This window comes from Hyperolius riggenbachi, chromosome 2, assembly GCF_040937935.1.
Source record: "Hyperolius riggenbachi isolate aHypRig1 chromosome 2, aHypRig1.pri, whole genome shotgun sequence".
Lineage (NCBI taxonomy): Eukaryota > Metazoa > Chordata > Amphibia > Anura > Hyperoliidae > Hyperolius > Hyperolius riggenbachi.
Genome location: NC_090647.1, coordinates 230,850,589 through 230,876,633, shown reverse-complemented (window position 1 = coordinate 230,876,633; position 26,045 = coordinate 230,850,589). Strand labels below are relative to the sequence as shown.

Here is a 26,045-nt window from a genome sequence, read left to right as displayed (position 1 = left end):
GAGTATGGCACAACTGTAAACCTACCAAGACAAGGCCATCCACCTAAACTCACAGGCCAAACAAGGAGAGCGCTGACCAGAAAAGCTGTCAAGAGGCACAGGGGGCCTCTGGACGAGCTGCAGAGATCTACAGCTCAGGTGGGGAATCTGTCCATAGGACTACTATTAGTCGTGCACTGCACAGAGTTGGCCTTCATGGAAGAGTGACAAGAAGAAAGCCATTGTTAACAGAAAAGCATAATAAGTCCCGTTTGCAGTTTAGCCATGTGGGGGACACAGCAAACATGTGGAAGAAGATGCTCTGGTCAGAGGAGACCAAAATGGAACTTTTTGGCCAAAATGCAAAACGCTATGTGTGGTGGAAAACTAACACTGCACATCACTCTGAACACACCATCCCCACTGTCAAATATGGTGGTGGCAGCATCATGCTCTGGGGGTGCTTCTCTTCAGCAGGGACATGGAAGCTGGTCAGAGTTGATGGGAAGATGGATGGAGCCAAATACAGAGCAATCTTGGAAGAAAACCTCTTGGAGTCTGCAAAAGACTTGAGACTGGGGCGGAGGTTCACCTTCCAGCAGGACAACCACCCTAAACATAAAGCCAGGGCAACAATGGAATGGTTTAAAACAAAACATATCCATGTATTAAAATGGCCCAGTCAAAGTCCAGATCTAAATCCAATCGATAATCTGTGGCAAGATCTGAAAACTGCTGTTCACAAATGCTGTCCATCTAATCTGACTGAGCTGGAGCTGTTTTGCAAAGAAGAATGGGCAAGGATTTCAGTCTCTAGATGTGCAAAGCTGGTAGAGACATACCCTAAAAGACTGGCAGCTGAAATTGCAGCAAAAGGTGGTTCTACAAAGTATTGACTGAGGGGGCTGAATTATTACGCACACCCCACTTTGCAGTCATTTATCTTATTTAAGGGCTGGTGCACACCGGGCGGCATTTTCAGCGTTTCTGCAGCCGCTTGCGGCTAGGAAAAACGCAAACAGCTCTGAAAAACGCCTGTTCAGAGCGGTTTTGCCGGCGTTTTTGTTACAGAAGCTGTTCAGTAACAGCTTTACTGTAACAATATATGAAATCTATTACACCAAAACCGCTACACAAAACGGCAAAACGCTAGCTGAAACGCTACATAAAAATAAGAAAGTGTTTCAAAATCTGCTAGCATTTTGCGGATCTGCTAGCGGGTTTTGGTGTGCACCAGGCCTTAATGTTTGAAATCCTGTATGATTTTCGTTCCACTTCTCATGTGTACACCGCTTTGTATTGGTCTTTCACATGGAATTCCAATAAAATTGATTCATGTTTGTGGCAATAATATGACAAAATTTGGAAAACTTCAAGGGGGGGTGAATACTTTTGAAAACCACTGTATATCTGTGTGCAATTTGCCACTTAAAACTTGAAATGCAATAGCAACAGTATGGTTGAAAAACGCTCTATAAGCAAGATCACTACCTACAGCTATGACACAATAAGCATTTTAAAGGGAACTGAAAAGGATATTAATTTTTCCTTTTTAAAATCATTCCAGTTCCTTGACTCTCCTGCTGATCCTGTGTGTAATACTTTTAGCCACAGCCCCTCAACAAGCATGCAGATCATATGCACTGACTGAAGTCAGACTGGATTAGCTGCATGCTTGTTTCAGGTGTGTGATTCAGCCACTACTGCATTCAATGAGATCAGCAGGACAACCAGACAACTGGTATTGTTAAAAAGGAAATATCAATATCCCTCTTAAGGTGGTCACACACCATACAATTTTTGAAATATCTGTTCAATTTAAGAATTGCAATCAATTTTTCTGATGGATTGTAACATTTCAAAAATATGACCAATGTACCACACACCTATGTTCAATGTTTCCCCAATTATGATAAAAATGATTGGAAACTGAGAAAATTGCTAGGGTGTGTATATTAATAAATTGACAATCTAACACACACCGTACAATCTTTAGAGAAATTGAAGTGAAATATCTGGCATTTCGGATAGATAAAAATCGAAAAAAACGGGAAATCTGATCGGATTTTTCAGTCGAATGAAAAAAAGCTTTCGATTTTTTCGGGAGATCCGATCGTTTTTATCGAATTGCTGTAAAATCGGATCATTTTATTGTATCGTGTGTGGCCACCTTTAGTTTAGGTTCCCTTTAATGAAAAGAGCTTTGAAGTTTTCAGAACCGAAGGCATGAGGAGGGGAGACTATGAAATTTACTGATCTCCCTTAGGGCCCTTTTCCACCAGCGCGTTTGCGCTGGCTGAATCGCAAAGTCGCAAACCGCTAGCGATTTTACAATCGCTACGGTTTGCTTTTTAACATAGGAATCGCGGTAGGTCATTTCCACTACCGCAATTCGTTTTTTTACAGCACCGCGGACGCGCGGCGGAGCGATATTTGCCGCGATTTTGCTATGCAGTGCATAGCATAGCAAAATCGCGGCCGCAAACGTCGGGAAATCGCCCGCTTTGCGATTCAGCAATCGCTAGCGTTCAGCGTGAACGCTAGCGATTGCAGGTGGAAAAGGGCCCTTAGAGGTAAAATTGCAATCACAGATATTAGCGGTAAAGCGAGAACAAGCAGGGAAAAAATACAATTAACACACATGGTTAGCATTTTAACATGCAGTAAAGTGCTGTAAAATCCTTATTAATTCCAGAATGTGATTGCCATATTTTCTACAAGCATGTTAAGAGGAAAAATGGTTTTAACAAAACACATTCAAAAACCACCTTTCTATAAAGAAGATTACTAACACACATCACACTTGCACAGCCATCACATGTATACCAACTCTTACGGAACAAGAACAACTCACCAAATAAAAAGCATAAAAACACAGAACTGTGGGTGGTATAAAAATAAATAACAATCAAAAACAAACAAACAATCTAACCATTCAAAAAATAACTACTACATTAAAAGAAAAAACAAAACTGGAGAGCTTAAAGTGCAAGTCAGAGGTAGACAACTGAAAGTGCTAGCATTCAGCAAGGTATAGTTAATTAGTTGATGTAATGTTCAGTGTGCCAAGAAAGCCATGCTCACTTCTACAGGAAATGCAAGCAAGTGTAAGAGATCTCCAGAGAATTCCGTAAGTAAACTGCACAAAGCAAACACACACCATCGCTTCATACAAGAGCGGAAATGCGCATTGCCAAGGGGTTTGCAACAAGCGCTAAGCAGTGTTGTGCTTACTTCAGACTGCTTCACTTTTCTTATTGCCGACTCATAGTCCTCAGCATTTTCTTTATCGTCATCTGTGTCGCTACTCACTCCACAGAAAAAGGTTGGAGGTAACTTCAAGTTTTCTGCTTTTTCCTTTTCCTTAGGGGTGGGTGTTGTTTCCCAGACAATCTCACACTCTTTGTCCACGGCCAGTTCTCTTCCATGTCCTGAAAAAGTAAACATTTCACAACCAGCTTAGGATTAATATAGTAGATTGATGTAACTTTTTTTGCTATAAAAAGAAACATACCGAAATCACTCTTTGAAGTGCATTATTCAGCTACTACAAAGCGGTCATGGTATAGAACAGCTTAAACGTCAAAACATAGCTAAATATTTTGGGGTGCCCAGGCAAGTGGGGAGTGCGGGGTGACACACCGAAGAGCTTACATCTGTTTCGTGTGTTCAAAGAACTCTTGTTTGTAGCCAAGTGGTTGTATATAGCGATGGCTTTGCAATGTCAGAATAAAACTCCACTATGCAACCAGGTCAGTGTGTTGATAGTTAAAGCCCCATCTACACCATACAATTTTTTGGCCAATTCGATTCAATTAATTGATTCGATTAAATCAGACATGTCCGATTGAGATTCGAGTCGCCATTGTTTTCCAATGGCGAATAGAATTTAATAGAATCCCGATCGGAGATGTCGGATTTAATCGAATTGAATCAATGAATCGAATTGATTCGGACAAAAAAAAAAAAAAAGTATAGTGTAGATGGGGCTTAACTTATATTTATAGCCTTAAGACTTGTGAGGAAAACAAAAGGTAAAAAAAAAAAAAAAAAAGGCAGTTTAGTGTCTTAACATTACTTTAAAAGCACTGATACATTAGAAAAGAATACATTACAAAGTCCATGCACCGAGAAAAAACAGTTATAAGTAAGCATAGCGACACCATACTGAGAATTGTATTCTTACCGTAAATACCCATAGGCACCATCTTTCATGATTAGTGGTGCCGGGTGCCGACAAACCACCAGCTACTCAGTAATCAATACCAGTGAAATATATTTTCACACAATTAAAGAGAATGCTAATGATCAGACAACTAGTAGACGCCACAGTTTGCATCTGTTGGCAGAAGGGGTTTATAGTCTTCGCCACACTGTCAAAGAGGATCATAGCACAATAAGGATCCCTATATTTAATATACCCTTAAAGGGAAGGTCCGAGCAAGGCCGGGCCGAGGCAGAGGCGAGAAAGGCTCCAGCCTCAGGGTGCAGGGCAGGAGGAACGCACAACTCATTCAGCTATCATTCCCCTATTGTGTTTGAAGCAGAGAGAAATAAGAAAAGTGGATACATGGCATTGACTGCATGCCAGATAACTAGAGATTAAGGTGTTGGGGGCCCTCTTAGTCTAATAGCAATCAGTGTGCGACTGCTGGGGTGGGAGGGATGGAGGGGCACAGTTTGGTGCCTCAGCCTTGGGTGCTGGAGGACCTTGTCTCGGCTCTGGGTCCGAGGAGCATAAAAATAAAAAATTTACTTACCTGGGGCTTCCTCCAGCCCCTGGCAGCCGTCCTGTGCCCTCTCCGCAGCTCCGGTGGCTCCTCCTGTGCAGATGCCGACCTCGCCAGGTCGGCATCTACTTGCGCTCCAGTGTGCGGCTCTCTGACATCATCCGGACTGTATTGCGCAGGCACAGTACTACGCAGTACAGTCCGGACGACGTCCGAGCGACTACGTGAGCCACACATTGGAGCGCAAGTAGGTCTCTTTTACCGGAGGGGACCCCAGCCAACGGCAGGGAGCTGAGACTCGGCGAGGGCACAGGACGACTTCGAGGGGCTGGAAGAAGCCCCAGTTAAGTATTTTTTTTTTTTTTTTTATTGTTCCTAGAGGTTTCCTTTAAAGTGCTAGATAACAGACAGCCAACTTCCAGTGTAACAACCTAAATCAACATTTAATCGTCTGGCACCATCTACCTGTCTTACTTGCTTGAGCTTTGCTTCTATCTTCCCGGTAGAGCTGCCCTTTTAAATTTCGTACAGCGGTCTCAAAGTCCTCATCTGTTTAAATACAAATTTAAGGCAATAGTGTTAAAACTGCAATGGGCAAATGTATTGAATATTTGACGTGCAAAATGATTAGCAAAACAGTAACTCCAGGCCAAAAAGGAAAAAAAAAAAAGAGAGAAACCAATTTTCACAGCAGTTCATCTTCTGAGAGATCAAGACCAATATTTTTCACTTTGTTTGCAACCAATGAAAGGGCATGATTCAAAGCTTTTTCACCCTACCTATGTTACTTTTTTAAGGTCCCAAAGAGCAAAAATATAATTAAGGTATGAAAAGTAATATTGAAATGAAGTTAATCAAGAACAACTTGCTTTAAGTGATTGTTTTGCTTGTAAATGTGCTGAAAGGTTATTTTTATCAATTAGGTGATGCTGCTCCACTTCTGGTCACAAGAATTATAGGACAGGTTAGAAGGAGCTAATTTGCTGCATTTCCAGTGCTGTTGAGGTTACAAATGGGAGAACTTCTTGGAAATGGGCATCTAAAGCTGGCCATACAATATGCATTTTTTTAGCCCAATAAGACATTCAATTATACAAAAACATCTAATTGGTCAACAATATTTTACATCAGCACCAAACCAGTGAATGCCATTTCGTTATCAGCAATGGTGGCAAATTGATGGTGAAGAAAATACATTTTTTGGTGCTTGGCTGGAGCTGAGGGCCCAGCGCCAACTTTGGCATGTTCCCACCTGTATGATCCGCGCATCCTCTAGAGCTGCGGTGGCTGCCACAGTTTGTCCTTTTTGAGAGCAGCTCATACGTTTATTCAACCGGGGATGATGAAAGACTGACATATCGGTTTTCTTTCACTTTGGGCATATATGTGCAACTGTGCTTTATGCAGCCGGTGACATTACAAGAGATTGCATCTATCCTTGCGATACAAGTCATACTATTCCAGACTGTGACATAATCGAAGTTTGTCCAGGAGAGATTTTTAGTCTGCATGGATGTATGTCCATACTGCAAGTACATCTGACTAAGGAACGTTACCATAGATGCAGTACTTTATGCTGGAACTTTATGTGTGTCACTACCTGGGATTGCCAAGCAATGGGATACACTCGTTACCTACCCAAGTTGTTTAACAACAAGGACAGTTTACATTATATGTGAGGTCTTTGTGCTACAAAATATTGCATTCTTGCACATTGACTTATGTGCAACAGAGAACTCTGGTCTCAGAGACTGGTCCTTGCTATTATGAAAAATGATTTATATGCATGGTGCTTAAACTATAGGGCTGGTAAGTGCTGGTGCTTTTTAATATAGTGCTTGATATTTGGTATTGTTTAATATGTGTTATGGTGTTTAAAGAGACACTGAAGCGAAAAAAAAATGATGATATTATGATTTGTATGTGTAGTACAGCTAAGAGAAAAACCATTAAGATCAGATACATCAGTGTAATTGTTTCCAGTACAGGAAGAGTTGAGAAACTCCAGTTGTTATCTCTATGCAAAAAAGCTATTAAGCTCTCTGACTAACTTAGTCCTGGAGAGGGCTGTTATCTGACTTTTATTATCTCAACTGTAATTGAACTGTTTACTTTTCCTCTAGCAGAGGAGAGTTTATTACTTCACAGACTGCTCTGAAAGACTCATTTTGAATGCAGAGTGTTGTGTAATCTGCACATATTATAGAGTGATGCAATGTTAGAAAAAACACTATATACCTGAAAATAAAAATATGAGAATATTTTCTTTGCTGCTAATCTTCTAGTAATTATTCATAGTACACAACCAATTCATTATATCATATATTTTTTTTCGCTTCAGTGTCTCTTTAATAAAAAACGTGTTACATTTTCATACACAGTCGCTTTTTGGGCAGTATGCTTCATATTTTTCATATACATAGAATAGAGGTAGCCATACATCTAGCAATCTTGCATCAAGTGACTAAGCGATATTGCTTCACTTATCGATCTGTATGATGATGTGCCTCCATGCTCCAAATCCGAAAATGGATTTTTTTGTCAATCAGAATCATGGAAAATATTGGATGAACTAAACAGGAATCAGCTACTGTTCACATGATTTCTATCGACAAAGAAACTTTACAAAAGTCGATTGCTCTCTTATTTTGGGGAATCTAATATGCAGGGAATCAAATATGAAAATGAATGAGTGTACGGACACACAGTATTAAAAGCAAGTTTGTTCTGCAAACAACTTAGTCAAATCAGCATGTACAGTGCAATAGTAATACATTGAACAGAATATACTTCACATTTTCCCAACACTTCATAAAAACTGATTTTACTGCTCCAATTAGTTTAAAAAAAAACACAAACGCAAAAAGCCTTATATTCCCTATAAAACACAAATGCGCAAGTAGTTACCATCAACATCCGTCTCATCGCTGACATAGCCAGGTTTATTCTTGTAGCAGAAGAACGTTGGAGGAAGGAGCAGCTCTTCTGCTAGTGCTTTCTGCTCTTCTGATGGAATCATCTCATACACAAGAACCACATCATCAGGGGACCCATCTGCTTCTAGGGAAGTACTACTCTTTGCTATACAAAAAAAGTTCAAGAGATAAAGATATAGATTATGAATGAGAGACAAACACGCATTGTAGCCAACATTTATTAGACAGCAGCAGGTGGGTTATATACACGTTAGAAAGTATGGAGGTGTAGAAAATAACTTAGTAAGCAAGGTGTCTGATTAAGCCATTTCTCTCACATTAAAATACCTTAGTACAATAGCTGGAATGTCAATACATTTTTTTTGTGGATGCAACATAATGGGGTTCCATTACCTGTAATCCTTACTCGTGTTTAGGAAAGGACTCAAGTGTCTGAGCACTGCTTGCACTGTCACATTGGTGTACTAAAACGTGCAGATGGGGGCCCAAATCCGTGTCATTCACAAAAGCAAGTTTCTCCATTTTAGGGTTGCAACGGTATGACATTCCACAGTATGATCAGCGTAAAAAAAAAAAAAATACCACGGTATGACGGTATTAAACAATTATTTGGACCTGGGCCCCACCCCTTTACATTAAATAATGTGCCCCCACCCGCCAGTAATAGGTGGCGCAGCATAGGTAGCCAGGGATAGGTGTAGCTAGTGGTAGGTGGCCGCAGCATAGGTAGCCAGGGATAGGTGTAGCCAGTGGTAGGTGGCGCAGCATAGGTAGCCAGGGATAGGTGTAGCCAGTAGTAGGTGGCGCAGCACAGGTAGCCAGGGATAGGTGTAGCCAGTGGTAGGTGGCACAGCACAGGTAGCCAGGGATAGTTGTAGCCAGTGGTAGGTGGCGCAGCATAGGTAGCCAGGGATAGGTGTAGCCAGTGGTAGGTGGCCACAGCATAGGTAGCCAGGGATAGGTGTAGCCAGTGGTAGGTGGCGCAGCACAGGTAGCCAGGAATAGGTGTAGCCAGTGGTAGGTGGCGTAGCACAGGTAGCCAGGGATAGGTGTAGCCAGTGGTAGGTGGCGCAGCACAGGTAGCCAGTGGTAGGGGCGCAGCACAGGTAGCCAGTGGTAGGTGGCGCAGCACAGGTAGCCAGGGATAGGTGTAGCCAGTGGTAGCTGTAGCCAGTGGTAGGTGGCGCAGCACAGGTAGCCAGGGATAGGTGTAGCCAGTGGTAGGTGGCGTAGCACAGGTAGCCAGGGATAGGTGTAGCCAGTGGTAGGTGGCGCAGCACAGGTAGCCAGTGGTAGGGGCGCAGCACAGGTAGCCAGTGGTAGGTGGCGCAGCACAGGTAGCCAGGGATAGGTGTAGCCAGTGGTAGCTGTAGCCAGTGGTAGGTGGCGCAGCACAGGTAGCCAGGGATAGGTGTAGCCAGTGGTAGGTGGCGTAGCACAGGTAGCCAGGGATCGGTGTAGCCAGTGGTAGGTGGCGCAGCATAGGTAGCCAGTGGTAGGTGTAGCTAGAATTAGGTGGCCGCAGCACAGAGAGCCGGGAGGGAGGGAGAGGGGACAAATACTCACTTGTCGGCAGCCAAGTCCTCAGGCGTGTACTGGGCTTCATTCTACTTCCTGTTTTTGCTTGCATCATCTCCTTGTAATAGCACCCAGGGGGCGCTGTTTCAGGGAAATGTGATGCAAGAACAGGAACAACAATGAAGCCCAGTACAGCGTGGAGAACAGACCTGGTTGCCGATGAGTATTTATCCCCGTCGCTGTGCGCGTGCACCGCCACGTCGCTCCGCCCCCCTGAAAACCAGTAAAATGAGATTGTGCACGGTACGATTACCATGCACAATCATACCGCGGTATATCGTCATACCGGTATATCGTGGCAACCCTACTCCATTTGCTTGCCTCCTGCTCACATGGACTTTTTTTTTTTTTATTAATCTTACCACTGCTGCCAAAAGCTTGTGCAAGGAAGTACATTGTAGGCTGACAAAATGATTCTGCATGGTGAATGTACTTCATCAGAGAGCACCCAAAGACACTGGAAAATGGCTGCAAATCTCAGATTGCTCTAACCTATAAATTTAATTGGTTATAGCTCTGAGCCTTGTATGCCATGATCCAGTGTTTCTCCTTTCAGCTGTATTGACAACAAGTTTACAAGCCAGTGAAGCTGGATTATGCCAGGTGGATATACTGTATTTCAGGGCAGCTACACTTTCTCCCTCTCTGTCTGCATGTGATAGATTCACAGGTCATACAGATTAGTCAGAGAAGGCAGTTGATATTAGTCTTTGATGGCAATGCTTGCAATGAAGACAGTGCTCAGACACTAGAGGTATTTTTCACACAAGTATAAAAGTGAAAGGAAAGTAGGGCTGTGGAGTCGGAGCAATTTTGGGTGCCTGGAGTCAGGAAAAAATGCACCGACTGCTAATGAATTTAAACTGTAATTAAAATAGAAAATGTTATAAAATGTTTAATTTCTCAGATAGTCATCATAAATAATTTATATACACAGTAATAGCTGTGCTTAGTCCACAAAAATGAAATAAACCAATCAAAATTAGTTAATTGTGCTGCTTCAATAAAGCAGTCCTCGTATTTTTAAAGTCAGATATACATATCTGTTTGTGACTGTATATATGATGTGTACACAGGAATCTCTTATATATGTTACGGCCAGAACCCGAAGTTTGGCCAGAACTAGAAGTGGCCGGCCACTTCGGGTTCTGGCCGGCCAATGCGCGAACTGGCCGCTGCGCTGCGGCCAATGTGAGGAATGAAACAATTCCTGTAAGGTTTAATGTGATGTTGTGGCCGCAGCGCAGCGGGTAAATGTATCCCACATCTTTACTTTATTCAATGGCATTAAGCCGCCCGGCTTTTTCCCTCTGCCTCTCTCTCCTCCCCCCGCCTCTCTCTCCTTCTCTTATGGGCAGCCGGGCGGGGGACACGCGTGTCCAGGAGAGTCGTTCGTCGCGGCAGGAGAGCAGAGCGGGGAGGCTGCAGACATCGCTTCTGCCAGCACCCGCTCTGCAAGAACGGCAGGATTCCCTCCTGCCGCGACGAACGACTCCGGAGGGACACGCGTGTCCCTGGCCCGGCTGTGCCCATAAAGAGAAGGAGAGAGAGAGGCGGGGGGAGGAGAGAGAGGCGGGGTGAGGAAAGAGAGAGGCGGAGGGAAAAAGCCGGGCGGCTTAATGCCATTGAATAAAGTAAAGATGTGTGATACATTTACCCGCTGCGCTGCGGCCACAACATCACATTAAACCTTACAGGAATTGTTTCATTCCTCACATTGGCCGCAGCGCAGCGGCCAGTTCGCGCATTGGCCGGCCAGAACCCGAAGTGGCCGGCCACTTCTAGTTCTGGCCAAACTTCGGGTTCTGGCCGTAACATATATACTAAATAACATCTATGCTGTAAGAATAAAGCCTGATGTGTAACCGTGTCACTAATAGAGATGGTCAATGAGATGGAAATAATTCTGCGTTAATGCCCATTTATGGAAATATACGCACTCTGTTGGCTCATGAAATCAAAAATTTGATATGTTAAAATTTGGTTCGGAGACTACAAATTAAAAGGTACCGGAGACGGATGAAAAGAAAAGTTTTATACATACCTGGGGCTAGGCCTGAACGATTTTAGGAAAAGATTGAATTGCATTATTTTTGTCAAAAATTGCGATTTCGATTCAATTCACGATTTTTTTTATTTTTCAAATCAAGCTTTAGCACTAAATTCACTAAAACTCTCTTAGGCCTGGTGCACACCAGAGGAGTTTTTCTGAGCGTTTTGAGTTTTTAAATCTGCTGCTAATGTTGTCCTATGTGTCTGTGCACACTGGAGCAATGAGGTTTTGTAAAAAAACCCATAGCATTACATTGGGAAGATCTTTTAGAGGTTTCAAAAGCTCTTCCCAATGTAATGCTATGGGTTTTTTTACAAAACCTCATTGCTCCAGTGTACACAGACACATAGGATAACATTAGCAGCAGATTTAAAAACTCAAAACGCTCAGAAAAACTCCTCTGGTGTGCACCAGGCCTAAGAGTCTGACTCAGCACTGTGTTAGTCAAGCTTCAGCCAGTCTGTTTAGGATTAAGTGATCCCACTCGGCTTCTTTGCACAAATGCACACAGCAGTAGCATGCCCAGCAGCAGACTACAGCAACTTTTCAGTATGCAGAACTTAAAGAGACTCTGAAGCGAGAATAAATCTCGCTTCAGAGCTCATAGTTAGCCCCTGCTAAACCGCCGCAATAGCGCCGCTAAACGGGGGTCCCTTGACCCCCAAACCCCCCACTGCGACACGGTCGCAGACTTGGTCGCTCCTGGAGGCAGGGCTAACGGCTGCAGCCCTGCCTCCAGTCGCGTCTATCAGCGGCGCATCGCCGCCTCTCCCCCGCCCCTCTCAGTGAAGGAAGACTGAGAGGGGCGGGGGAGAGGCGGAGATACGCGCTGACAGACGCGCGTGGGGCAGGGCTGCGGCGGTTAGCCCTGCCCCAACCAGGAAGCGCTCCCCCGCATTACAGAGGGGATTTGGGGGATCAGGGACAGGGACGTTAAGCCGCGGGATAGCGGCGGTTTAGCAGGGGCACACATGCCCCTGCTAACTCTGAGGTCTGAAGCGAGATTTATTCTAGGCGCTAGGCGGAGTGAGCTGCCGCCGAGTGTAGAAGAGAGCCTGTGGCCAAGCACCTGATTGACAGCCCGATAAGCATGTGGGTGGACTCTGCCGCCCGCCCAGCTGTGACATAGGCGCTAGGCGGAGTTAGAGGCCACTGAAAGTGAGAGCCTCTACGTTAGGAGAGCGTGAACCGCTGCCGCAAATGAGAGCCGCCGCTGTACGGAGCGGCGAGCTCCGCACACTGGGAGAACACAGACTGGTTGCACTTGCAGAGTGCAGAGGGACATGTGAAAATCGGCACTTTGACGATCACGGAATCGTCATTTCCGTGATCGCGATTTCGGTCCCCAGACGATATATCGTTCAGGCCTACCTGGGGCTTCCTCCAGCCCCCTTTAGGCCAATCAGTCCCTCGCTTTCGTCCTCTGCCACCTGGATCTTCTGCTACGAGTCCTGGTAATTCAGCCAGTCAGAGCAGTCCGGCCACGTGCCGCTCTCACAGCCAGGAACATTCTGCAGCTGCGCAATAGTGATGCGCAGGTGTAGTACGCTCCCGGCGGCCGGAGTGTGTGCATGTGCGTAGTGCAGACTGGCTCAAGTACCTGGACTCATAGCAGAAGATCCAGGTGGCGGAGTACAGCAAGGGACTGATTAGCCTGAAGGGGGCTGGAGGAAGCCCCAGGTATGTATAAAACTTTAATTTCATCTGTCTCAGGTTTACTTTGTTACACAGTAGTACTATACTCTACATGTGCACTCCCCACAGAGCTGCAGGGAATCCACTGAGAATGTTGTGCACATTGAACACAGAGGTGTTGTCTATCACCCATAAACCTGGTTCAGATTGTTCATGAAGAATGTGTAATAGAGGAAGAATCTCATTCCCCGGCAGAGTACCTGCACATCATTCTTACATGTACCCACAGTTACATTGCGTAGTGCCTGATAGATGTTCTTTGTTCCGGTCTGTACCTTTTACAAGTACTCTTACCAAGGACTAGTTTTCGTCTATGACTAAAGGGAATAAATATGGCAGTCCACATATCCTCACTTCAGTTGTCTTTTAAAATTCCTAAGCGTTAACAGAGACGAATGTCATGTTACATACTTCCAATCAACAAGATTGTAATATGCAAATTAGAAGAGTCGGAGTCGAAGAAATCCTAAACTGAGGAGTCCGAGTCGGTGGATTTTTGTACCGACTCCACAGCCCTGAAGGAAAGCCATATATTTGCCAACCATTAGTAATACCCAGCTGTTTTTTTACTTTGTTTACCACACCTCGGCTAAACATTTGTATCAGATACTGCTGATAGCCATAATAACCCCTGTAGAACAAAGTGAAAACCAAAGTGTAGTGTTGAAGAGCAATAATGAAATAATGCATATATTTGTCATCTATCCCTGGCAGAATTAAAAAGTCGATAAAACAGATTTCCAGTAATGGCCACTTTAGCATCCAAGGCAGCTTGCTGCTCTTTGTGAACATCGTGAATAAGGCTCATTATTTGAGTAAATGGTAAAACTGCCCTCTCCGAGGGCAAAACAATCTCCAAGGTCCTGATTATTTATTACTTAAGTTGGCACCTGCAATATAATGTGGATTATGAAATCCTGTCCAATCTTAGCACTTCTGTCAACAGTAGTAAGAGCTTATCTAAACAGTTTGTTCAAACCATTCTCAATCTGCTGATTCCTACTCAAGACTGGACAATCTAGAGAGTGTATGTTGTGTAGCCAGCTTAACATGAATTGTGGGATTTCCCCAAAGTAGGATACTGAGAGTCAATCCAAAATATTCAGTTTCTCTGCTGTAGTCACTGAAAGGTTTGATTTGGCCTTATGTTTCAAAACATGATAGAAAGTCAAAAAGCACCCCATGTGCAGCTTTTGGCTGTAGAACAAAAATGTTCCTAAAATATTATTGTAATAATTAACATTTATCTAGCCACTATTTTTGTATTTACTCCCGTGCTGCTGTAGCTCACACATCCTCACAAAGCAGAGATCCAACTTTAAGCTTCACAGTAGGAATGGTGTGCTTCAGAGCCTTGGTTAACTACACTCAGTTTATAGTTGTAACCATAAAGTTCAGTTTCTGTTCTCTTCATGTAATGTTTTGTATTTATATAAGTTTTGAGGCTTCACTAGATGTCTTCTATATTGCAAATGGACTGTTTGTAGGTGTTCATGTATCTATGGCTTTTCTCTGGCAATCATACCTTGCAAACTTTTTGTTCAACTGTCTCCTTACCATGCCTTGTGGGACAGTTTTTTTTTTTTATCAGAAAACGCTGCATTTCAATAGACGTTGCTTGCAGCTTGACATGAATTCAGCCATCTTTTCCTTACAGAATTGTGTGGTCTGACTGACTTAAGGTGCCCATACACTTGCTCAATTTCCCGTCGATAGACAGCAGATTTGATCACTGTGATTGAATCTGCTGTGAAATCGATGCGCAAAGGCTGACCGATCGATTTCCGCCCGAAATCGATCCAGTCTATCTGTCCGGGCGGAAAATTTCGCCCGGCGGGTCGGGAGTGCGTCGATAGCAGCGCTTGAATGTCCGACAACCGACTCTTGCGGCAATACATTACCTGTCCCGCCGGCGCGCCCCTTCTCCGAGCTGGGCTCCGGCTAGCTTCACTTACTTCCTGTTGGGGGAAGTTTAAACAGTAGAGCGCCCTGTTTAATCTTCCCCCGACAGGAAGTAAAGTGAAGCTGGAGCCCAGAGCGGAGAAGAGACGGCGGAGACCGGGGGACTCGTGCCGGCCGGATCAGGTAATGTATGCTGGGGGCAGCGGCAGCCCCAGAGATCGTGAATCGATTTCATAGTGAAATCGATTCAAAATCTGTTTGCAGTGTAGGCAGCCAATAGATCCCTCTTTGATCAGATTCAAACACAGAGGGATCTAGCTGCTGGGCAATCGACCAGTATATGGCTGTCTTTACTCAAGAGAACTACTGACTGGTAAGCTAACTTATGTGAGAACCTTTATGTTCTTTATGTGAGAACCTTTATGTTCTTTAAGTAAGAAAGCTGAATGACTTTTGCCTGCAAAACCTTTAACAGTTCGCACTTTAGTAACCATCAAATCAATGCAGCCTTGAATATAATGCAAAGGGTTTCTTAATAGCTAAGAAACTTACCGACTACACCTGGACATTCTAGAGTATGTAATCTTTTGGTCAGGGTAATGCGCGTTTTTCAGTTAGGATTACCAAAGGCATACATGTAAAAAAAGGGTGGAGATGGCCACAAGAATATCAGAAAAATTACCGATATTCAACTAGTTAATTCCAAAGGTAAAAATATTAGTAGTCTTTACCAATATTTTACTTTATAACCTCACATTATCCTAACTCTATTACTCCCTTTCAATCCATAACACTAACTGATCCCGTCCTGGTGGTGCCTAACAGCACTGCCTAATCCTAATACTCGCCTTATGGTGCCAAACCTTAGTCCCCCCCCCCTCCACACCCAACACTAAGGACCACCCTTTACCCATGCTTAACACTAAAGAACCCCCCTCTAACCCTATCCCGCAAATGTCAATAGCTGCAGTTAGCAGCTATTACCGTATTTCCCGTCGTATAAGACGCACTTTTTCTCCCCCAAAAATGGGGAGAAAAAGTCCCTGCGTCTTATACGACAAATACAGGGAATCCCCAACTAATGAACGATCGCCGATAGGAACCGCCAACCCGCTGGCACATTGGGGATTCCCTGCATTGACTGTGTATGCTGCGCTGTCCCCCCGGCATGCCCGCATGTACCTGCTGCCCCCCCCTGCTCCCGAGTATGTTGCGCTGCCCTCCGCATATATGCTGCATTGCCTCCCGCATATATGCTGCGCTGCCCCTGCATACCTGCATGTTCCTCTGCCCCTCTTATAGCGATGAATTAGCGGCAGTAAGCGGCTCACCTCCTTCAAAGTTCCCGCAGTGACAGCAGACCTTTTATGTCCCGCGCGGCTCCCCGTAGTGGAGGCTTCTGCTGTTCGCGTCATTAGCAGAAGCCTCCACTACGGGGAGCCGCGCGGGACATAAAAGGTCTGCTGTCACTGCGGGAACTTTGAAGGAGGTGAGCCGCTTACTGCCGCTAATTCATCGCTATACGAGGGGCAGAGGAACATACAGGTATGCAGGGGCAGCGCAGCATATATGCGGAAGGCAATGCAGCATATATGCGGGGGGCAGCGCAACATACTCGGGAGCAGGGGGGGGTGGTGGCAGCAGGAACATGCGGGCATGCCGGGAGGGGGGGCATACATGGAAGGGGCAGAGAAACATACTGGGGGCAGCACAGCACGCATGGAGGGGGCAGAGGAACATACTGGGGGCAGCGCAGCACACATGGAGGGGGCAGAGGAACATGCAGGGGAGTGGGATTCACTGGGGACACCCGGGACAGATACAATGGGATCAGAAGGTACACATGGGTATATAAGAGGATACACTGGGGACATATGGTGGACAGAAGGGGACACACTGGGGAAACTCTGAAGACAGGAGGGCGCACACTGGGGACAGAAGGGAGTACATGGGGGACCGAAGAGAGCACATGGGAGACACAATCATTGGTGGAGAACATTTACAAGACGCTCCTGGAATATGGATGCTCCAGGTTAGAATATTTTTTTCCCTGGTTTTTGCCCTCTAAACCTGGGTGCGTCTTATATTCCGGAGCGTCTTATACGGCGCGAAATACGGTAACTGTAATTTGGGCAGGGGATGTGCTTGATAAAACAGCAGGTGGCTCTGGTGCAAGTTGCAGCTATAAATAGTGGGCGCTTAGCCTCCAGCGTCCAAATTAACAGCCACTAATTGTGGCTATTAACAGCGCAGCCTGTGGCATTGCCATTTTTACCAGGGCGCCTCTGGTGCCCTTTTTGGCTTAAATTTCAATCATAACAATAGCATAGGTATGTACATGAGAAGGAGTATCATAATGCCTTCCGCACAGGGGAGCAAAAAGCATCAGTCTTTATAGGAACCCTGGTGCCCTTTTTATCTGCACACACCAAAGAACATGACAAAAAGCTTTTCCACATTATTCCTAAATGAATTTTTTTTTCTGAGATCATTCTTTCAAAAATGGGTACCATTTTTCAGACTATGAATTATGTACGTGCCATAATGTATTACAGCAAGAGTCTCTGAAAAAAAACAAAAAGGACCAACAGAAGAAAATAAATTGATAGATTAAATATCTGGCAAGAAACCACTTTTCCGTGTAGTGGAGTGACCTAATGAGGATACTTTTCCGTGTAGTGGAGTGACCTAATGAGGATCCTTTCCATTTATACATACAGTAACGCTGCATCCACAACAATGATGAGCAGAAATGCCCACAAGATAAAATAAATAAAATGTTGCAACTTACAACATCTTTAAGACACAAATCTGCCAGCCAAGGGTTTGCACACAAATTTGCAGCTTTATCCCTCAAGCCTTGCACATGTGATGCAATATTCACCCCTGGTCAAAATTATCAGATCATTCAGTCATTAGGAATTATTCTTTGGGCCAATTGAAACAATGGTACTTGCGTATTATCCAGTCTGGAAAGTTTGGCAGCTTTTTGTTAAAGTACTCTTTGCTCCCCCAGGAAGATCTGACCATTTTTGAACGTCCCGGCTTTCTGTTGCACTGGGTTCCGAATCGGTATGATGATCAGTTCCCAAGCTATGGGGGGTTTTGAAGGAGGGGTGTCCCTTGAGCTTGGCTGCAGAAAGTGCAATTACAGAAGTACGGGAGGAACCAGACATGATGACAAGCAGCACACCCGGTAAGTCTTCCTTCGCACCATAAATCTGTGTCTTCAAAAAACTTATGTCAAGTGCCCTGGGTCTCAGTACAGATGGATGAGCAGCGCAGCTACGTCTCCGCTCTGTCTTACTGGCATGGGCAGTAGACTCAATTCCACTGTGCAGAGGACACCATTCCCCCAACCCCACCCCACCCCCCCCCCCCCAACTTGGGAATGGGGAATTGCGTCGACTTGGGACCCAGTACAAAGGAAAGCCGGGACTTTCAGCTTTCAAAGAATGGTTAGATCTGGCTTGGGAATCAAACAGAACTTGAACAAAAACCTGCCAAACTTTCCAGACGGGATAATATGCAAGTACCGAAACAACTAAAATATTGGTTTCTTAGTCACTTAATGGATGTGATGTTAAATACGGTACACATTCACTTTAACAAACAAGACTGGAAATTTGATCTCAACCTGAAACTGTTTTTAAAGAGAAACTGCAGTGAAAAGGTGGAAAAATAGATAAATACATTGCAAAGCGAGAACTTTAAAAATAGAAGAGAGATTAAGAAAAGATTGATATTTGCCATGTAATGTGTTCATATTGTTTGATCCACAACCATCCTGCATGTATCTTTACTACTGGTAGCCCTGAAAAAAAAAACCTGCACCAACTGCCTTATCTATAACCACACCCCCTAACAATGCGATAGGCTTAAAAATATTTTATAGATATACATATGCAGAGAGAGAGTTACTGGTTGCTTGGCAGTTGTAAAGCACTTATTTCCCACAATGCAATGAGGTTCTCAGACAGTTAATTGTCAGGAACTAAGTGCTGGCATCACACTGTGGGAGGGATTTCACAACAATATCCGCCATACAGAATGCTGGATTTTCTGCTGTAACCTCATCACCTGACAATCATTGACATGCATGTGGTTACAAATACTGCCTTTCCGTTGCATTAGACAGGAAGTGGATGACACTTTATTCCTCAGCAGATTGGCGCTTGAACACCTGCACACTAATTGCTGGGTACACGGATATCACAGGTCTATCAAATCTGTACGCAGAAAGGGATAATATTTAACTAGGCTCTTGTCCAGGATCACATGCAGCCAGCGGGAGTGGACAGTGTAGTGTCCGCTACGATGGCACACTGTGTTCCCACTTGTAGCCAGATCACATGCAGCCAGCGGGAGTGGACAGTGTAGTGTCTGCTACAATGGCTCAACGTGTTCCCACTTGTGCCAGATCTACATGCGGCCAGCGGGAAGTGTAGTGTCCGCTACGATGGCTGACTGTGTTCCCACTTGTAGCTGGATCATGTGCAGCCGGCAGGATCGGACAGTAGTGTCTAGTCCTCTGTGGGGTAAAAAAAAAAAATATATATATATATATATCCACCTGCCTGGGAGTACTGCAGACTGCACAAAAGTGTGGCCCACTTACTGCAACAGATCTCACAGGTCCGCGGCAGGCTGACGAGTGTGAACAGCTTCTATTTCTAAAAAAAAGGTGCCGTTCACTGACAGATTTTTTTTTTTCTCCAGCTCTTACCAGCCGATAACTCGCTCTACCCTTGCTTTCCCCATGTGGTAACATTGACAGACAATAGGGAGAGCCACAAAGCCCTGCTTGTCATCCCCATTAGGCATGATCGATGAGATGCAAATTGTTCAGATTATGCAAATTTATGCAGTTTGAAAATGGACCAATCAATTTAAACCAAGGTTTAAATTGATTGAGGAAACAAAAGTTGAGAAGCAGGAGCGCTCCATAGTGTAACGACGCTTTATTAAAACAAATTGCGCAAATAAAAATTCACTTACTAGCTGTAAGTTGAATACACGCATGTAGTCAGGCTTTGCAGCCTTAAAATCCTTCCTTGGTGGGTGCACCTCAAACTGCCGTGGCCACCAGTGTCGAGTGGATCGGGTGGAGAGCGACCCTGGATGCTTCCCCAAGGGATAAACGTGTGCTGGTGGCGTTATTACGCGTTTTGGCGTTCCACGCCTTCGTCAGATAACCAGTTTGAGGTGCACCCACCAAGGAAGGATTTTAAGGCTGCAAATGCAAAGCCGGACTACATGCTTGTATTCAACTTACATCTAGTAAGTGAATTTTTATTTGCGCAATTTGTTTTAAGAAAGCGTCGTTACACTATGGAGCGCTCCTGCTTCTCTACTTTTGTTTCCTTGACCAAGCCTTTCTGACAGTCGGGCTTTAAAGGAGCAGCTAAAGTGTGACCTAACCCAGCCATCCTTGATTACCGCTCTAGCAGATCAAGATTTCACATCCGTTTCGTTTAAATTGATTGGCCCATTTTCAAGCTGAAAATATTCGCATACATTTGCATCAACTTGGAATATTTTGCATATCTGATCATCCCAAATCCAGATTTGATCCAACATAGTGGAAGGTGGGTCTTCAGTGTAGCAGTGCAGGGGAAGGTGACATTTTATGAGGCTTTTCAGCATCCCTTTAGATGTGAAAATTTGATGGCTGTAGTACATATAAAGGGATGTTGGAGATGCACTGGACAGAATACCCCGACTCATACACACAGCTTCCTGCCTGACCGGTTCCACAGCTGGTAAGTCACACTTACTCAGCAGGGCTTAGTGAATTGGAGCATGTTCTGTAAATTACCGGACTTCTACCTCATGCGGAAAATATTTAGTGAATTTGGAAAAAAAAGTGCCATACCGAATGCTGTATTTTACCAAGCTAAATGATTTTACAAAACTGCCTTTAATGAATGGACGCCAATATGTCCGTTCTCAGCTCAAGTGGGAACACAGCCTTACACTATGTATTCTACAAAACTGCAAGCATGTCAAACATTTACACAGTCATTCATTAGATTCATTAGATTCCTGAATGAAAAAATAATAATTCTGCAACAGTTCAGGATTATGAGTTTCATCGCAGTATAGTATTTGAGGAAACATTAACTTGCAACAAATGGCATCTATAGATCCCAGCAAGCATGCATGTTAATGTTGCAAAAATTGTGTTTCCCAAACAAATACAAGACACTTGAAGTCACCAGTGTCTGCTCAGCACACTGCACCCAAATACCTTCCATGTCAGGTTTGTTGGGAGTTGTACAAGTCCAAAAGGCTGCAGGATCAGATTTAAAAAGACTAAAATCAAATCCTACAAAACAAAAAATGTGAAACATACAGCTAAATTGGCCTAAACAGGATATGAAAAAATTGGAAATGAAAATGTATACATTGCAGCTAAAGTGATGCATAAACTACATGTATGGCAAGAACTAAGAACGGCATATGCGACACACAAAACCATCATAAATAATGCTCATTTGAATACGGCTATTGATGTATAAAAAGGGAGCACTTCTTGAATGACACCTAACGTGTGGAGCATTTGGAAGCTGCCATATTTATTTCATTTTAAAGAATACCCGATTCCTGTCACTCTGCTGATTTCATGTATTTCAAGTTTTGTTCTGAGAATTAATCTCCCTTCATGTGTCTGGTAGGAACAATGAGGAGGAAGGCAGGCAGGACCACCGGTCCAACCAGAAACATGAAGGGAGATAAATGTGCCAGTTACTATTGACATCCCCCACAAGTAAATTATTAAGTAAGTTACTGTATATTCCTGCGTATAAGACTACTTTTTAACCCTTGAAAATCTTCTGAAAAGTTGGGGGTCGTCTTATACGCCGGGTGTCATTGATGCCGGGTGATACCTCCTATCCTGTTACCGCCTCTCAGAACTTGCTGCTGAGGACTGCAGTGAAGTGGCGCAGGCGCACATGTGTGAGATCTGAGAGGCAGGTAAATAGGATATGAGGGTGGGCCAGACAGGTGAAAGAGGCGCGATCTATTCTTGCATACCGTTCTGAAACAGGTAGACAAGGAGAGCTGACCGACCCACTTAGGGAGAGTTGACCAATCCAACCAGTCAATTGACTATATACTGTTATATACTGGGTACCACAGACAGTACAACACCAGTATCTGTTCATACATAGCACCAGTATACGATTTTTTTTTTAATTGTTATTTGGTGTGTGTTGGAAGATGGGTAGTCTTATATAGCAAGTATATCCCAAACTCTATTTTAACTGGAAAAGTTGGGGGGGGTCGTCTTATATGCCCAGTCGTCTTATACGCCGGAATATACGGTATGTCACAGCTCTGCATATTTTTCATAAATACACCCCATGCTTGTTAAAATAAAAAAACTATTCCGCTAAAGTGCCCCTTTAATCTGTTGCTGCACATAACATGCTGGGTTAGCCACAATAACAGCTGCTGAGCAGTAAGTGATCAATTGCAATTTCAAATCACTACATGTAATAAGGAGCTGGCAGTTGGTGGTTGCCTTGATGCTACTGAATGGGGTGTTGCACTAAGCAAGCACTTTATCATCAGCATCTCCAAACATCACTGAATGTCATACATTCAGGTGGTGAAAACACTGCCTGCAAGTTAACCCTAGGTATACAAAAAAACAACTAAAAACAGAAAGCCTTTCAGATTAGAGTTCCACTTTCAGAGGGTTGTACACAATCACATCATAGCAAAACTAAAGCTGTCAATTTTATGCATTCCTTTTTCAAGGTTCAATAATTCCACTGCATCAAATGTCCCTGGATGCTTTGTTCTTTTCTTTAAACTGTGCTGTACAAATTTAGGGAGGACCCAGTCTATGTCAAGTAATAGGCAGAGCAGAATGGTATGGCGTGCAGCTAGTGTGAACCAGCCCTTATGCACAGATTTTCCTCCTTTCATAAAGTGCCAAGTTAGACATGCTCTGAATGTCTGCTGCATGTTTCCCCATGGGTCATTCTTCATATAGGCCTGGTGCACACCAAAACCCGCTGGCAGATCCACAAAATGCTAGCAGATTTTGAAACTTTTTCTTATTTTTCTGTAGCGTTTCAGCTAGCATTTTGCGGTTTTGTGTAGCGGTTTTGGTGTAGACAGTAGATTTCATATATTGTAACAGTAAAGCTGTTACTGAACAGCTTCTGTAACAAAAACGCCTGCAAAACCGCTCTGAACTGCCGTTTTTCAGATTGGTTTGCGTTTTTCCTATACTTAACATTGAGGCAGAAATGCCTCCGCGATTCAAAAAATGCCTCACCCCGGGAGTATGCGTTTCAGCAAAACGCCTCCCGCTCTGGTGTGAACCACGCCATTGAGATACATTGACCAAAACCGCCGAAAAACCCGCTCGGTGTGCACCAGCCCATAGTCTGGATTCTCATGTTCTGTAAATCAGGCAATGATAAATGTAAGGATGCATTTCTCCTACAAAGGAAATTTGCAATGGTGTTTATTTTAATTGCACAATAGACTAAACAGTGTAAATGGGAAATTTTTGTTATAGATCACACCAGGACAGCATGGTGGCATAGTGGACAGCAAGCACTCTGTTCAAATCCCAGCCAGGGCACTATCTGAATGGAATTTTTATGCTCTTCCAATGTCTGCATGGGTTTTCTCTGCACACTCGGTACATCCCAAAACCATACAGATAAGTTAATTGGCTTCCCCCTAAATTGGCCCTAGACTGCAATGGACATCTAAGTAGTGATTAGATAGTCTTCTGAGGGACAGTTAGTGACAAGATTATATATACTCAGTAAAAGCTCTGCAGAAGATGCTAGCATTACATACATACAAAATAATATGCTTATCAATGCTACTTAAGTAAATATAAGAATCTGTGCTTTAAAATGGTTAAATGTTTCCATAGGATGCACTTTTTTCACATGACCATCACAAACAACCAAATTTCAAAGTGATGAGGACAGTGTCTTTTATGATCAAGAACAGGGAGGGCTGAGGTAGAGGCTGGAAAGGCAGTAGCCTCTGGGAGCAGAGCCCAGAGGGCATGTCTATGCCTCCCTGAGTATCCCCTTTTGCCCAGCCATAAGCAGAGTGTGTGTACAACTTCCCCATCAGCGACACCAACAATATTACCATGTTGCACAGTTCAGGGTCTCCACTTTGACGCACGCCCTCTAAGGGTGTCATTACCTGCACTGCTGGAAAAGTTGGAGGAGAGACGCTGTGACTGTGCGACATGCTGAAGTTACCAGCAGGGCTGATGGGTGTATACTCACGCTTTACTCTGCATATGGCTACCTGACACTAAGGGGTCACACCTGGCTATATAAAGTATACTAGGGGAGAGGTGCTACCTAATACTAGAGGTGCATCTGGCTATTGGGGCTACCCAACACTGGGGGCACATCTGGCTACCTATGCTGGGGGCAAACTAATAATGGGGGCATATCTGGCTACTTATACTGGTGGAGAGCTACTTTATACTGGGGACACTGTAGCTGCTATTAATAGTAGGAACAGAATTTAATCAGGAGAGCACTACCTTACTTGTGCCCAAAACTAACCTACACTCTCCCGCGCCAAACACTAACCTCGCTTCTGCCCAGCGCTAACCCCCCCTCAACACAACCCCTCCTCCCATTACTAACCTTCCCCATCCTGTGCCAGACGCTCACCTCCCCTCTCCTGTGCCAGACGCTAACCTCCCCTCTCCTGTGCCAGACGCTAACCTCCCCTCTCCTGTGCCAGACGCTAACCTCCCCTCTCCTGTGCCAGACGCTAACCTCCCCTCTCCTGTGCCAGACGCTAACCTCCCCTCTCCTGTGCCAGACGCTAACCTCCCCTCTCCTGTGCCAGACGCTAACCTCCCCTCTCCTGTGCCAGACGCTAACCTCCCCTCTCCTGTGCCAGACGCTAACCTGGCCTCTCCTGTGCCAGACGCTAACCTCCCCTCTCCTGTGCCAGACGCTAACCTCCCCTCTCCTGTGCCAGACGCTAACCTCCCCTCTCCTGTGCCAGACGCTAACCTCCCCTCTCCTGTGCCAGACGCTAACCTCCCCTCTCCTGTGCCAGACGCTAACCTCCCCTCTCCTGTGCCAGACGCTAACCTCCCCTCTCCTGTGCCAGACGCTAACCTCCCCTCTCCTGTGCCAGACGCTAACCTCCCCTCTCCTGTGCCAGACGCTAACCTCCCCTCTCCTGTGCCAGACGCTAACCTCCCCTCTCCTGTGCCAGACGCTAACCTCCCCTCTCCTGTGCCAGACGCTAACCTCCCCTCTCCTGTGCCAGACGCTAACCTCCCCTCTCCTGTGCCAGACGCTAACCTCCCCTCTCCTGTGCCAGACGCTAACCTCCCCTCTCCTGTGCCAGACGCTAACCTCCCCTCTCCTGTGCCAGACGCTAACCTCCCCTCTCCTGTGCCAGACACTAACCTCCCCTCTCCTGTGCCAGACACTAACCTCCCCTCTCCTGTGCCAGACACTAACCTCCCCTCTCCTGTGCCAGACACTAACCTCCCCTCTCCTGTGCCAGACACTAACCTCCCCTCTCCTGTGCCAGACACTAACCTCCCCTCTCCTGTGCCAGACACTAACCTCCCCTCTCCTGTGCCAGACACTAACCTCCCCTCTCCTGTGCCAGACACTAACCTCCCCTCTCCTGTGCCAGACACTAACCTCCCCTCTCCTGTGCCAGACACTAACCTCCCCTCTCCTGTGCCAGACACTAACCTCCCCTCTCCTGTGCCAGACACTAACCTCCCCTCTCCTGTGCCAGACACTAACCTCCCCTCTCCTGTGCCAGACACTAACCTCCCCTCTCCTGTGCCAGACACTAACCTCCCCTCTCCTGTGCCAGACACTAACCTCCCCTCTCCTGTGCCAGACACTAACCTCCCCTCTCCTGTGCCCAACACAAACATCCCCTCTCCTGTGCCCAACACAAACATCCCCTCACATGTGCCCAACACAAACATCCCCTCACCTGTGCCCAACACTAAACTGCATTAACGTAACCTCCACTCAACACTAACTTCTGACACCCATCAATAACCTTCCCTCTCCTGTGCCCAACACAAAAATCCCCTTACCTGTGCCTAACACCAAACTCCACTAACACTAAGCTTTCCTCAACACTAACCTCTGATGCCAGTCACTAGACTCCCCTCTCCTG

The 26,045-nt window shown here is 45.0% G+C and overlaps 1 protein-coding gene across 2 annotated transcripts in view; it reads right to left on the bottom strand.

Moving 5' to 3' along the window:
• LOC137546186 (E3 SUMO-protein ligase RanBP2-like) overlaps positions 1–26,045 on the bottom strand; it is a 152,951-nt gene that overhangs the window by 30,923 nt on the left and 95,983 nt on the right. The window contains exons 21-23 of one of the 2 annotated variants that reach the window (XM_068268292.1): positions 7,617–7,790; positions 5,184–5,258; positions 3,214–3,410 (exon numbers count right to left, since the gene is read on the bottom strand). In XM_068268292.1, the coding sequence (XP_068124393.1) occupies positions 3,214–3,410; positions 5,184–5,258; positions 7,617–7,790 (446 nt within the window). Of the gene's footprint in view, positions 1–3,213; positions 3,411–5,174; positions 5,259–7,616; positions 7,791–26,045 lie in introns of both variants that reach the window. The other variant, XM_068268291.1, reaches the window with a different exon arrangement.